Source organism: Salmo salar, chromosome ssa12, assembly GCF_905237065.1.
Source record: "Salmo salar chromosome ssa12, Ssal_v3.1, whole genome shotgun sequence".
NCBI classification, from domain to species: domain Eukaryota; kingdom Metazoa; phylum Chordata; class Actinopteri; order Salmoniformes; family Salmonidae; genus Salmo; species Salmo salar.
Window position 1 is genome coordinate 48,210,308 of NC_059453.1, and position 15,011 is coordinate 48,225,318.

At 40.9% G+C, this 15,011-nt stretch overlaps 1 protein-coding gene across 2 annotated transcripts; it reads left to right on the top strand.

Moving 5' to 3' along the window:
- Nucleotides 1–1,748: 1,748 nt before the first annotated feature.
- LOC106565236 (heme transporter hrg1-A) lies at nt 1,749–12,621 on the top strand. 2 transcript variants are annotated; one of them, XM_014132130.2, is made up of 4 exons: nt 1,749–1,890; nt 7,210–7,356; nt 10,046–10,213; nt 10,714–12,621. In XM_014132130.2, exons 2-4 carry the CDS (start codon nt 7,227–7,229, stop codon nt 10,848–10,850), a joined length of 435 nt encoding a protein of 144 aa, XP_013987605.1. In that variant the 5' UTR covers nt 1,749–1,890; nt 7,210–7,226; the 3' UTR covers nt 10,851–12,621. The 2 variants fall into 2 exon arrangements, with proteins under 2 accessions (XP_013987605.1, XP_013987604.1); XM_014132129.2 differs by lacking the exon at nt 1,749–1,890 and adding an exon at nt 2,518–2,625.
- The last annotated feature ends 2,390 nt before the right edge of the window (nt 12,622–15,011 follow it).

Genomic DNA, 15,011 nt, shown 5'->3' on the forward strand with positions numbered 1-15,011 from the left:
TGTTTGAAAAAGCTAGCCTTTGCTTTCCTAACAGACTGTGTATATTGGTTCCTGACTTCCCTGAAAAGTTGCATATCACGGGGACTATTCGATGCTAGTGCGTACACCGCAGGATGTTTTTGTGCTGGTCAAGGGCAGTCAAGTCTGGAGTGAACCCAGGGCTATATCTGTTCTTAGTTCTACATTTTTTTGTATGTGTGTGTACCCCACACATACAATTATCTGTAATGTCCCTCAGTCGAGCAGTGAATTTCAAACACAGATTCAACCAGGGAGGTTTTTCAATGCCTGGCAAAGAAGGACACCTATTGGTAGACAGGTAAAAAAAGAAAAAAAAGCTGACATTTAATATCCCTTTGAGCATGGTGAACTTATTAATTACACTTTGGATGGTGTATAAATACACCCAGTCACTACAAAGATACAGGCGTCCTTCATAACTCAGTTGCCGGAGAGGAAGGAAACTGCTCAGGGATTTCATCATGAGGCCAATGGTGACTGTAAAACAGTTACATAGTTTTTTATTAACCTTTATTTAACTAGTTTAATGGCTGTGATAGGAGAAAACTGAGGATGGATCAACAACATTGTAGTTACTCCACAATACTAACCTAATTGACAGAGTGAAAAGAAGGAAGCCTGTACACAATAAAAAATATTCCAAAACATCCATCCCGTTTGCAACAAGGCAATAAAGTAGTACAGCAAAAATATTAAATGTTATGTTTGGGGCAAATCCAACACATTACTGAGTACCACTCTCCATATTTTCAAACATAGTGGTGGCTGCATCATGTTAAGTGTATGCTTGTAATCGTTAAGGACTGGGGGATGTTCCTGAGTAGCTGAGTTACACTTTGACTTACGTCTGCTTGAAAATGTGGCAAGACCTGAAAATGATCAACAACCAATTTGACAGAGCTTTGAGAATTTTAAAATGAGTAATAGGCAAATGTTGCACAATCAAGGTGTTGAAAGCTCTTAGAGACTTACCCAGAAAGACTCACAGTTGTAATTGCTGCCAAAGGTGCTTCTACAAAGTATTGACTCAGGGGTGTGAATTAGGGTAGAATGGCGGGACCCAGTTACCGAGATTTACAGGCCAAAACCACTCCCTTTTCCCGGGATAAATAACTGCGAGAAACCAGTCAATTTTGGCGTGAAATGGAACTGTTAAATGATATGCAATGTCTAAATCTGGTTGCTCTACGGCCTCTGCATGATGAATCAACGCTCAGGGTGGGGACAGACAGCCCATCTCAGTATGGAGTGCAGTTCACAATGCATGTAGACCTATCTTCTCATCATGGTCCATTTTTTCTTGTGACAGGTAGGCCTACATTTGCTACAGAATAGCCTATGCTACAGTAATATAAAGACAGAATGCGCGTCTAATTTACCATTATAAACTGGGTGGTTCGAGCCCTGACTGCTGATTGGCTGAAAACTGTGATATATGAGACCGTATAACACGTGTATGACAAAACATTTATTTTTACTGCTCTAATTACATTGGTAACCAGTTTATAATAGCAATAAGGCACCTCGGGGGTTTGTGGTATATGGCCAATATACCACGGCCACGAGGTGCCTTATGCTTAAATAGACTATTCGAAGAGGGACGCAAGCTAAATGTTAAATACAGTAGCCAATAGAACTCGGTGGTTTGAAAGAATAGCGAATGCGCAATGGCGGTAAGCTATAGCAGTTATTTATTCAGACCCATAACCAATCTTCGTGAAGAGAAGTGAAAGCCTTTTGCATCTAATTATATTCCTATATTATTCAAAGATGACATTAGAATGATGAAGATAAGGACAACGAAACTCAATTCATTTACCTGTTGAAAGCGAGGAAGGAATGAAGCAACACTAGAGAGAGAAAGAGGAGGTAGGCTAATAACATTAGGGGAAATATTATGAAAGGTATATGTGTCAGCCTACTAATTATACAAATAGGTCCTATTACATTTCTAAATTAAAATCAAATTCTCTAGCCTATGCTTGTAACTTTGTAGGCCATGTTCTCTCCCTGCTTTATCGTGGTTTGAACGATGTTTGGAATTCCAGTCCGTATAATACAATACAGTAATACAGTTCACACTCAAAAATATTAGCCTACTGGAGCTCATTATATGTATTTAGCGAAGAGAGCATATAGCTAGCTACGTCTATGGGCTTTAATGTTTTTATGTCGTGCATAACGGCAGTAGCCTATATCATGTGTATTGGCTAAAGGCACAATCCTCTGGGCTTTTTGGGGCTTGGGCTCATTAAATGGGTTTAATATATGGCTCATCAGGCTCAGGTAGCATCAGGCTTGCATATTCAATCAAAGCTCTAATCAAATAAAGACATAGGCTTATTTATATGCTTTATAATGCTGTTGAATGACACTTCCGGTTTTGGCGGGAAATATCGGGTTACCTGGGAGAAAAGTGATTTATTTTCAAGATGGAACATTTGTAAAATACTGGGAAAATATTCAACCCTAACGAGCCTCCTAGGTTTTGTATTGAAGTCAATGTACCAAGAGGAGGACAGAAACTAGCTGTCGTCCGGCTCCACCATGGTGCTACCCTACAGAGTGCTGTTGAGGCTACTGTAGATCCTTCACTGCAAAACAGTATGTTTAAATCAATTATTTGTTGACGTGAATTTATTTAGTCGTTTTATCTAAAAAATGAGAACTTTTTTTGTGTTTCACTATTTACATTTTTCAGAAATTCACTGAGGAGGATGGTCCTCCCCTATTTGTTGATGTGAAAATGTTATATATTTTGCCTGCTGCTTTGCAAGAATATCACAGAAGTCTTCCAAGACTACAGTAGGCGCTGTTTCTCATGATTCCGCAGTCGCTCGAGCATGACACCTATATCTGGTGTGAGGATTTCTTTGACACATCATTGGCTGTAAATATTAGATAACAACATTGTTGAGCTAATGTTTTTTTGTTTTACAAATAGGACACACTGTTCATGTCGTGTAGCCTTTTATATATGTTTCAACTTTGCCATTTATTTGTTGTCGCCTTTGCAGCTACATAATGTATTGTCATTCAGACGTTTTTATACTAGCATGCACAAGCTAGTATTCTGCCTGCAGCACAATCGATGATGACACGATTTATGGTAATGACGAAACCTTCCAAATAAAAGCCATCATTTTAAAACATTGACATTTGGATAACTCGTTCAAAAGAAAAAACTTCCAAATGTTCTCTACACCACATGCCAAAATGCCTTGAATTGCTTAGGGCCCTGACTGTCCCCCTCAAAAACTAACCATGCCTTGTTAGTAGAGACCCTACTGAGTATTTCCCACCTCACTTTAGCTGAGACAGGTAGAACATTTTTCGCTCTACAAGCAAATATGGCGACAACAATTAAATGGCAAAGTCTATTACAGCATTGGGGGCTATGGGGGGGTGGAGAACAAAGTGCTGCTGGATATGTATGGCACAGTCGCCTCCAAAACGACACATATTTGGTTATTAGAGACCCGACAGTATTTCTCAGCCCAGTTTATATGAGACATGTAGTCAAGTTTTTTCTCTACAACCCAAAAAGTATCCCATATACAGTGTATTGCATTGCAGTGAATGGAGTGGGTGGAGTAAGGAGTCACCAGCACTCTGTATTAAACCCGTTGCCCAGCACAATAAATCAATTTAAGTTTTGTAGACTCTATTGAGTAATTTCAATAACAGATATTTGTATTTTATGAAAAGTGTATTTCTTAAATATAAGGGTTCCCAAACCTTTTCACTCGTGGCCCCCCTTCCAGCATTGAGGAACTACCCGCACATACGCGCCACGTCTGTTTCTATGGGCACAAGCACTGTTCATAACACAAACTCTTCACACCCCTCTTGTTGGTGGAGAGAATTTTGTAGGTTTAAAGCTTATTTCCTGCAATTCTACACATTTTGTCATGGGTGCAAAGACAATTTAGCAGTATTAAAGCTCATTTTCTTGCATTTCCATATAGTTTGCAATATCTAATGTGTATTCATGTGATATTTGAGTGACAAAAAAATTACAACAAAATCTATGGGCTAATTATAATTTTTTTTTTTAAATACTTTAGCTGACATGGGCTAGTTGATCAGGACATTTCTGACAAGTTATAAATAGTTCTCTACGGTATGCAATGACTAACATGACAAGAGGAACTGATGATGCATGTATTTGCGTTGTTTGCTCTATAACCCATTAATTAATACGCCACTGTGATATACAATAAGGCAGTGACAACAAATAGACAACAGTCACACAGTGGCGGAATAAATTCATACATTTGTTTCATCACAAAACCAGAGAGCAACATCTGTCCTGTGAAGTCCAAAAAGCAAATATTGCATTTAACAAACAGTTATATGCAGCATGGTCAAGCAAGTTAATTTTTTCAACAGTTTACTAAACAACGACTGATTTAGAACCATGGAGTTACCGCAAGTCAGCACAAAGACAACGGGAGCACTGCCTCGGCTATTCCAGCTCCATTTCAACTTAAACATTTAAACATCATCAAATCAACAAAGCTATATATATGCTTAGTTTAATACATTGAAAACAAACTTAAATATACCAAAAACAATTTAGTCCAATCAATGTTGCTAAATATCATGTGGCTGTCCATGGTACTTATTTCTTGTGTGTGTGCATGTGCAAGTAAAACACATTTTGGGGACTACTTGTAGACTAGTTGAACGCCAATACCGTCCTCTACTCTTTCATGTTGGGAAAACGGTCTATGGCTCCATACGCTTTTCGTTTTTGTTTTCATAGGCTACCTATCAAAAATGCTTGCTAGCCTAACTTCCTCGAATGGGCAACAAATAACCAGCTAAGTTAGCTAGCTAGTTAACATGAGCCTGCTAGCCTGTTAGGGCTAGGGGGCAGTATTGACACGGCCGGATAAAAAACATACCCGATTTAATCTGGTTACTAGTCCTGCCCAGTAACTAGAATATGCATATAATTATTGACTTTGGATAGAAAACACCCTAAAGTTTCTAAAACGGTTTGAATGGTGTCTGTGAGTATAACAGAACTCATATGGCAGGCAAAAACCTGAGAAGATTCCTTACAGGAAGTGCCCTCTCTGACAAGATCTTGTTCTTCTTGTCTCTGTTTATTGAAGACTGAGGATCTTTGCTGTAACGTGACACTTCCTACGGCTCCCATAGGCTCTCAGAGCCCGGGAAAAAGCTGAATGATATCGAGGCAGCCCCAGGCTGAAACACATTATCGCGTTTGCATAGTGGCCGGTCAGAGTACTCTGAGACTCAGGCTCGTGCACGAGGGCACGAGATGTTTTTATTTTTTCTCTCTTTGTACGTATACACGCTTTCCCGGTCGGAATATCATCGCTTTTTTTACGAGAAAAATGGCTTAAAAATTGATTTTAAACAGTGGTTGACATGCTTCGAAGTACGGTAATGGAATATTTAGAATTTTTTTGTCACGAAATGCGCCATGCTCGTCACCCTTATTTACCCTTTCGGATAGTGTCTTGAACGCACGAACAAAACGCCGCTATTTGGATATAACAATGGATTATTTGGGACCAAACCAACATTTGTTATTGAAGTAGAAGTCCTGGGAGTGCATTCTGACGAAGAACAGCAAAGGTAATAACATTTTTCTTATAGTAAATCTGACTTTGGTGAGTGCTAAACTTGCTGGGTGTCTAAATAGCTAGCCCTGTGATGCCGGGCTATCTACTTAGAATATTGCAAAATGTGCTTTCACCGAAAAGCTATTTTAAAATCGGACATATCGAGTGCATAGAGGAGTTCTGTATCTATAATTCTTAAAATAATTGTTATGTTTTTTGTGAACGTTTATCGTGAGTAATTTAGTAAATTCACCAGCAGTGTTCGGTGGGAATGCTAGTCACATGCTAGTCACATGCTAATGTAAAAAGCAGTTTTTTTATATAAATATGAACTTGATTGAACAAAACATGCATGTATTGTATAACATAATGTCCTAGGGTTGTCATCTGATGAAGATCATCAAAGGTTAGTGCTGCATTTAGCTGTGGTTTGGGTTTATGTGACATTATATGCTAGCTTGAAAAATGGTTGTCTGATTATTTCTGGCTGGGTACTCTGCTGACATAATCTAATGTTTTGCTTTCGTTGTAAAGCCTTTTTGAAATCGGACAGTGTGGTTAGATTAACGAGAGTCTTGTCTTTAAAATGGTGTAAAATAGTCATATGTTTGAAAAATTGAAGTTTTTGCATTTTTGAGGTATTTGAATATCGCGCCACGGGATTACACTGGCTGTTGAGCCCAGAGAGGCTAGGCTACATCTAGGCTACATATTGAACTTGAATTGTCTCAGGCCAGTGGCACAATATATTAATTTATGGTTAGATCAGAATCGCCGTCATAATCATTTGCCTGTATGGAGAATTAAGTCAAAACAACAAGTTCAAATCCCCATCTCCATCTATGGTTTAGGAAAAGGCCAATTTAACAAGCTAGCTACTGCAAGACATCACCACAAGCGGACCAGAAACAGACACGTTTTTCTGACAATTATGATGTATTTCTCAGGATGTCATTTAATTGGTGTGAAGCCAAATCCAAACTGGCCTCCCTTGGGGGACATTTTGCTGCACTAGGACAACCCACAGTTGAGCTCAGTTCAATGCTGATTGGCTAATTATTTTATAATTGTTTTATCAAGGGAGGCCAAACGCTTGCTGGCATCAATCAATCAAACGCTACAGCAGCAACATGTCATACTCTTTTGTTCCAGACAGTATCAGATACATGGGCTACACATACTGAGTCAGAGGGGCACTGTTTCCCTCACTCAGATGATTTCTCCAGTGAGATTCAGCCACTTGTGAATTGATGGAAAATTATGAAAACACAGAGAGACGAAAGATACATTATTTTATAATTGTTTTAGTTTTTTTATTGGTCAAACCTGGGTTCCCTTGGCATCTATGAATACACAACATTGACTGCACTAGAGTGCAAAAATAAGATATTCCCAAAGTTTAGCATGTCTTGTGGGGGGACTTTTATTTTGAAACAGTCCACGATCGTGTTGGCAGCATAATATCCTGCTGCTAGGATAACTGTAATTACTTGTTTAGCTAGCTTGAGTCATACAGAGGTGAGCTTCTAAAAATAAGGCACTTGTTTTTAAACGTTGACGTTATTGTTTTTTCCCATTGTATTTGTAGCGTGTCACCTGTGCCCAATGGGGTTCAATAAGACGTACATCAGTATTGGGTATGCCTCTTTTGGCATGCTTATGGGATTCTCAGCGTTTCTCGTGTGGAACATCGCGTACAACCAACCATGGACAGCTGCAATGGGAGGATTATCAGGTAAAGACAAGTATTAGCCAGAATGTAAACAATTATTTATTTTTGTGGATGAGTTTGTGGACAATATGTAACAGTATACACTGCAGTATTTTAAGGATTTACCTGTCCATTGGACTCGCATGAGCTGAATATTGCCACAGTAGGCTACCCATCTCTTACAGTACTGTTACACGATTTTAGAGTGACAAATAGTCAGAAGCCCACACTTTCATTTATCTTTTTAAATTTCTAAACGTTCTACCTAAAGTCCTAAACGCTTTACCTCAGGTATTCTAGAAAAGTTGGACTTTTCAACTTCAGAGAATAGCTACATGGCTATACACCACGCTCCATGATCTCTAAAACGGTAGCTAACATTACAACTTTGGCAAAAAAATGTAGTAACATTACATAGGTCTTATACCATGAATATCTAGGATAACTTTATTACCCAGTAAAAAATAAATGGGTGTATATCCAGCACTGTCTACTTTCGTGTATCCAAAGCATTTTATATTACCAGCTTGGTTAACCTGGAATTCTGGATCTTCCTGATGCTTAAACCACACTGGCCAAAAAACAGTCTGGTGTCAACTCAAACTGTGTTATTTCTGCTTACACTGCTTATTGGGACTAAAAGCTTTTGATACGTTTCCTCAGATGAATTTATCACACGTGTCCCTCTACTCATCCCATTTGAAGTTCTCAGCATCACCATTACAATTTGCTGGCCTAGAGCGGAAGCCTGAACCTACCGTAAAGTAATACTTATCTTGGCATTGAACATAATCTACTCTACGCCTAGTTAACAACCATGTAAAAAAAAAAGTTACTTTAGAATTAAACATTGAATTGCTTAGGCCTAGTATTTGCATGAAGTGACTTTAAAGTATTATTTATGTATTACATAATGGCCCACTAGGGAAGGGGTTCCCAAACTTTTTCACGCAGCCCTCCTTCCAGCATTGGGGAACACATTTTTATCATGGGGTGCAGAGAATTTTTAGCTGACATGGGCTAGTTGATCTGGACATTTCTGCCAAGTTATAAATATCTCTCTAAGGTATGCAATAACTGATGATGCACTACCTAATTTTGTAATTGCGCCTTGTGCTTTCTACTATTACAACTTTCAAGAGTAAATTGAAAGCTGGACCTTCAAATAAAGGAAGTCCCCCCCTGCCAACCCCTCGCGCCCTGCACAGTTTGGGAACCACTGCACTAGGTAACAAGTGGCGCATTTATGGCTGTGAACTTTGTCCTCTCAGGTCAGCAAGCTGATATCAGTGTGACTTTCTTCTCATCTCTCTGATGTAGGCCTATTGGCAAACAGAACAGTAGCTACATTTGCATATTTAGTATTGTAGGCAAATGTCACTGACAGTGCAGGTCTTGCTATTTTAACATGAATGAGAAGGACCTTTTATAAAGTGCACTGTCACTGATGTTCTTATTGAGGCCAAATCCATATCTTTCTTGTGGAGTTGTGATAACAGCATGTGGTGCCTGTGCCAATACAGAGAGAATCAATAAGGGTGCAATTCTTGCTAGGGTTTTTCGTGGCATGTGCTTGGTTGGTCATATGATTCTAGAGACCATGAGATGGGGAAATGAGTGGGGTCAGTATGGCAGATTGACACAGCCGAATAAGCCTATTCCCTCTAGAAATGACTCATGAGGGTCAATTGAACTTACTAGCTTGGCTGCATCCCGATTCTCTTCCCTAAAAAACTCTTCCCTAAAAAACTCCCATCACGGATTTAAAAGCATTGGATTGATATGGCCCTAAGCATTGGCTAGAGGGAATTTCAACAACCATTGTTAGAGCTACGACAGGATGCGTGCAAGTGCACACTTCAGTAGAAGGGTGGGGAACTGTGGCTCAGCTCCACTCACTATCTGACCATGCTTGAAAGGAAGCAAGTCTGGTACTTTCCAACCTCAAACACTGTTTTAACAACCAACCCTGAAGAAAAAAACCAAAAGTTGTGTAGGCTACTTGCTCATTAGTTTTGGGCCCGTATTCAAAAGGAGTGTCGGCGTAGGTGATGATTTAGGATCTTTGTCCATACGGCCCTTGACATTGCCACTTTGTCCTATCTAGCATGGCCAACTAGTGAAGACCATTTTAGCCTAATATTGTGTAAGATGCGGTGAAAGTGGATTCATGAAGGATAGTGCTAAACACTAGTGCTATGTCCAGACCCAAATGTGTGTGGTTATGAAACAGTAAAAGAGGAACATGGAGGAGTGAGTGACAGAACAGTGTGATTTGAGACACACAGCAAAATATTACATTGTTCACCCCTAAAATGTACATGACATTTTAGTAATTTAGCTGACGCTCTTGTCCAGAGCCACTTACAGTAGTGAGTTCATACTTTTTTTTCATACTGGTCCCCCATGGGAATCGAACCCACAACCCTGGCATTGCAAGAGCCATGCTCTACTAACTGAGCCACACACTGACATAGTCTACGCCAACAAGACCTAAACCTCAAATATTGTCTACGGACAGCTCAAGATTGCAGTTAGACAAGCAAAGGCATGTCTTGACTTGAGAGAACCCCTCATCCTCCCAATTCTATGCCATGCAAATACTTGCGATAGTTACACGTGCTTTTCTCATGTCAGTAATTAACTTAGTGTAGGGATTGTGAACGGCCAGCCCCTGACTGTGAATGTGTGTGCATGTGTCTTTCTCCCACAGGTGTGCTGGCGCTCTGGGCCCTCATCACCCACATCATGTACCTGCAGGACTACTGGCGCACCTGGCTGAAGGGCCTCAAATTCTTTCTCTTCATCGGAGTCGTCTTCTCCCTGCTGGCCGTGGTGGCTTTCATCACCTTCCTCTCCCTCGCCATTACCAACAAAGAGTGTGAGTCTCACACACACCTCCCCCTTCTCTCATTCATTCATTCATTCACTCCTCCTTTCATCCTAATTTGCTTCTCCTCTCCCCTTCACTTGCTTTACTGTTCATTCGCAAATGGCTACGTCTCTCCTCCATTTGCTTCCCTTCCCATCCTCTGTTTCATCCATTGTACTTTTTCTTGTTGTGCATTAGGATGTATTTAGTGATTTAGTATTGCATGTTTTAATCCCTTAGGGCACGTCCACATAATGAAATCTATTTCCACACAAAATGACTGCTTGCCAGAGATTGTTTGCTCTGGCATCACATGACTCCATGGGGTTATTCAATGGGAGATCCTTGCCCTTTGTGTATGCTACGAGCCTGAAGCTTTGGTCACTTTTCCTACAGGAACCTTCATTGAGAAGCACCTGACTCAATGAATTGTGTAACAGTGTGCCAACCATGGCTTTTTCTCTGAGTCTGCAAGTCTCTAATGTCTGTCGTATCTCTGTGGTTCCCAGCTATGACTGACCCGAGGAGCCTGTTTCTTTCGGGCGTGTGGAGCTTCATGACTCTAAAGTGGTCCTTCCTGCTGGCCCTCTATTCCCACCGCTACCGCAAGGAGTTTGCCGACGTCAGCATCCTCAGTGACTTTTGATGAGGGCCGTTGAACACCCCCCCCTCCCACCTAATGGAGGTCTATGGAAGACTAACAAGCAGGGCTCCTAACCTGAGGGTGCTAACTAGGGGAGAAGGGAGGGAGTGAAGATTTAAGGTGTTGGTGAAGCCAAGTAGTCATGACGAGGATGAGCGATGGAATGAGGGTTGATCTGAAAGGTGTGGGGTAGCTGCAAATACACGAGATGTCTTCCACCAATCGCTTGATTATAAATCCACGAGGAGGAGTTAACGGGTACACACTTTGGAGAAAAGGGTAGTGAATCGGAACGCAGCCTGTGTATTGTCTGTGTTAATGAGAGAATTAGTTCCTGGACCTCTGTCCATGCCCGCACCTTCTCAGTTAGGTCACACACACACACACACACACACACCCCCTTCTGTATCTGTAAACAGGGTATGCTCAACTCCTGCTAGGCCAGTCTATCCACAAGTTCATCCATATGTTATGGCTTTGACTCTGTTCCTATGCGTATGTATGTGACACTGTCTGTGCTCCTCTTGTATGTCTTAAAAACATGTTTTTAGAGTGAATATCTCCCTTTTTTAATGAGATTTGAATCTTCTTTTTGATGACTTTGTAGGTAATCCTTGTTAATTGTGTACATCACGTGTTAAACTCATTCCACGGAGGGTCTAGTGTCTGTGGGTTTTCGTTCCTCCCTTGTACTTGATTGATGAAGGTCACTAATTAGTAAAACAAACTCCTTTCACCTGGTTGCCTCTGTTTTAATTGAAAGGAAACCCCCAAAACCTGCAGACCCTAGGCCATTTGTGGGAATGAGTTTAACAACCCTGCTGTACATCTTCCTGTGCTTATATAACTAGGAACATATTCTTAACAAGATATACAATTTTTCTCATATAATTGATGTGGTTATGACAGAGAATTCATTTCCATTCTCTTGCCACAAGGGGGAGTCAGTCGATCAAATGTTGCGGCTGTTGGTAAAACAGCCCACTCGTTTAGAAAGTTGTTAGAAAACAAAGTTTATCTGCACACATCATATAATACATACATTATACACAACAAAAGGACACGTCACAGGCCTGTTTGGGAAATCCTAGTAGTCTTTTTTTAATTTTTAATTTATTTTTTAGGATGACTGTTTTGATCTGTGTTATCCATGTGTGAACTTTTAGTCCACAGAAAGCTGCTGTCACCTGGAGTCAGTGTATGTGATGAAGCAACTACATTTAGAGTATCGTGTCGCAACACTATTTGGTAACACTTTGTATTATGATACAGTTATAATGCTTTGGAAATGAGACTTGTATAATGTCTTATAGCGTTATACCTGTCAGTGTTCGACACTATTTCAAAACATCCCCACAAATAGTTTAAAAAAAAAGATTTATATGAAGAAGGATTGCACTACCATCACAGAATGTTAGAACAACTGCTTTTTCACAACAGTTGCCCATGGAAACCCAACTGCCTCGTCTTATTTGAATGGAGAACGTTCAAACGAGGGAGTTCGTTTTGTGGAATTTGTGTTATTGCTGTGCCTTCGCTTTAGCTCGCAAACGTTATTGTTCATCAAACTGCTGTTTATGGAGATTAATTTGATTGTGCTCTACCTTTTTTCCTTTACATCTGTTTGCTTCTCTGTGTGCTACCACATGTATCATATTGTAATATAAAGAAACATGACATTGTGTATATCCACTTGTGTGTATGTAGGAATGTATGTCTGTTGTACAGGTATGTCTGTGTGAGAGCCATATTAATAAAATATAATTTTATGACAGCCGCGTGTATTCCATTGGTAGCGTAGTACATCTCGTACAAATTCATACACAACAGTTGTAACTTTGTGTTGCACATCGTTTGTACAACCGGAGTGTGTACTAGGCCTTGGGTATAGTGGCCATAGACTAATTCGATTTTTATAGTTCTTTTGAATTTGTTTTACTAGTAGACATAATGCTTTGATGGAAAGGCTTAGCTTAACTACATTGTGGAGGAGGAAGTGATTGCACTGTTGCTGTGGTGCACCCAGGGAAGGGGTTGAATTGAAGGGGGGGGGGAGAGGAATTGGGTTCTATCACCTTAATATTTGGACACAACACACAATACATGACCATAAGGATATGGACACCTGTTCATCGAACATCTCATTCCAAAATCATAGGCATTCATATTTTGCTGCTATAACACCCTCCACTCTTCTGGGAAGGCATTCCACCTCCATGTTGGAACATTGCTGTGGGGATTTGCTTCCATTCAGCCATGAGCATTAGGGAGGTCGGGCACTGATGTTGGCCGATTAGGCCTGGCTTGCAGTCAGCGTTCCAATTCATCCCAAAGGCGTTTGACGGGGTTGAGGTCAGGGCTCTGTGCAGGCCAGACAAGTTCTTCCACACCGATCTTGACAAACCATTTCTGTATGGACCTTGCTTTGTGCACGGGGGCATTGTCATGCTGAAACAGAAAAGGGACTTCCCCAAACTGTTGCCACAAAATTGGAAGCACAGAATCATCTAGAATATCACTGTATGCTGTAGCATTAAGATTTCCCTTCACTGGAACTAAGGGGCCCAGCCCAAACCATGAAAAACAGCCCCAGACCATTATTTGTCCTCCACCAAACTTTACAGTTGGCACTATGCATTCGGGCAGGTAGCGATCTCCTAGCATCCGTCAAACCAGATTTGTCCATTGGACTGCCAGATGGTGAAGCGTGATTCATCACTCCAGAGAATGCGTTTCCAGAGTCCAATGGCGGCGAGCTTTACACCACTCCAGTCGACGCTTGGCATTGCGCATGGTGATATTAGGCTGCTCGGCCATGGAAACCCATTTCATTACGCTGCCGACTAACAGTTATTGTGCTGATGTTGCTTCCAATGGCAGTTTGGAACTCGGTAGTGAGTGTTGCAACCGAGCACAGACGATTTTTATGCGCTTCAGCACTCTGCGGTCCCGTTCTGTGAGCTTGTGTGGCCTACCACTTCACTTCACGGCTGAGCCCTTGTTGCTCCTAGATGTTTCCACTTCGCAATACAGTTTTTCCCAATTACCAAAACACAGTTTTGCAAACTAGGCTGGTTTTTATCAAAATAATTAACACAATTCACAAAACCACACACCCAAACTGCAAAATACCTCATATATCCTGCAAAATGAAGCACTGCAACCAAAACTACATATAGCATTATCAAAATCAAACGTTTGCACGAAATGGCACACACTTCATTCATATTACCAGATTTTTGTCTAACCAACTACACACTGTTGGGCATAATGAAAAACACTCTCATCTTTAGTATACTTTGCCATAATACTAAAATAGTTCAAATTGTAGAAAATTCTTCAGATGCACAGAAATATTTGCAGATACACACACATGCTTTTGAAACATTTTATTTTTTATTTTTCACCAAACAAGTCATTGCAACATATGCACAGCAGATATATTTACATTGGACTGAACAAAAATATGCTCACAAAAAAACAGTAAACTGAAAAAGAAAATTGCAGAAAAAATGTGCAGAAAAATTATATAGAAAAAAAGAGGCAAGAAAAATAATTAGGCAGCATCTTGCCGCACAGCTGGGTCTGGCCACAACGCCTCGTCCACATCACAGGCAATATCTTCCCTTGCCAGCCATCGAGGGAAGAAGCGCCTTGAGTGCCTTATCCATCCCTGAATCGCACCCACATCAATCTCATCACATGCCTCTTCCATAGCCTGCACAAGAGGCATGCGCACAAAGGGCTGCCGGTCGTATACCTTCCACCGCCATGCCGAAAATAACTCTTCTATGGGGTTCAGAAATGGTGAGTATGGTGGGAGGTATTGCACGAGAAATGGTGGGTGGTCAGCAAACCAGTTTTGGACTGGGGCTGCACGATGAAAGCTCACGTCGTCCCATACTACAACGTACCGGGTTCTTTGATGGTCTGCATCATTCATACGCTCTGGTGGCATGAGAATGTTGTGGAGTCTGTCCAGAAATGTGAGAATATGGGCTGTGTTGTATGGTCCAAGGTTGGCATGACGGTGGAGGACACCATGCGTATTGGAGATGGCAACGCACATTGTGATGTTCCCACCACGTTGGCCAGGAACATCTATAATGGCTCTGTGGCCAATGACGTTTCTCCCCCTTCTTCTGGTCTTTGCTAGGTTGAACC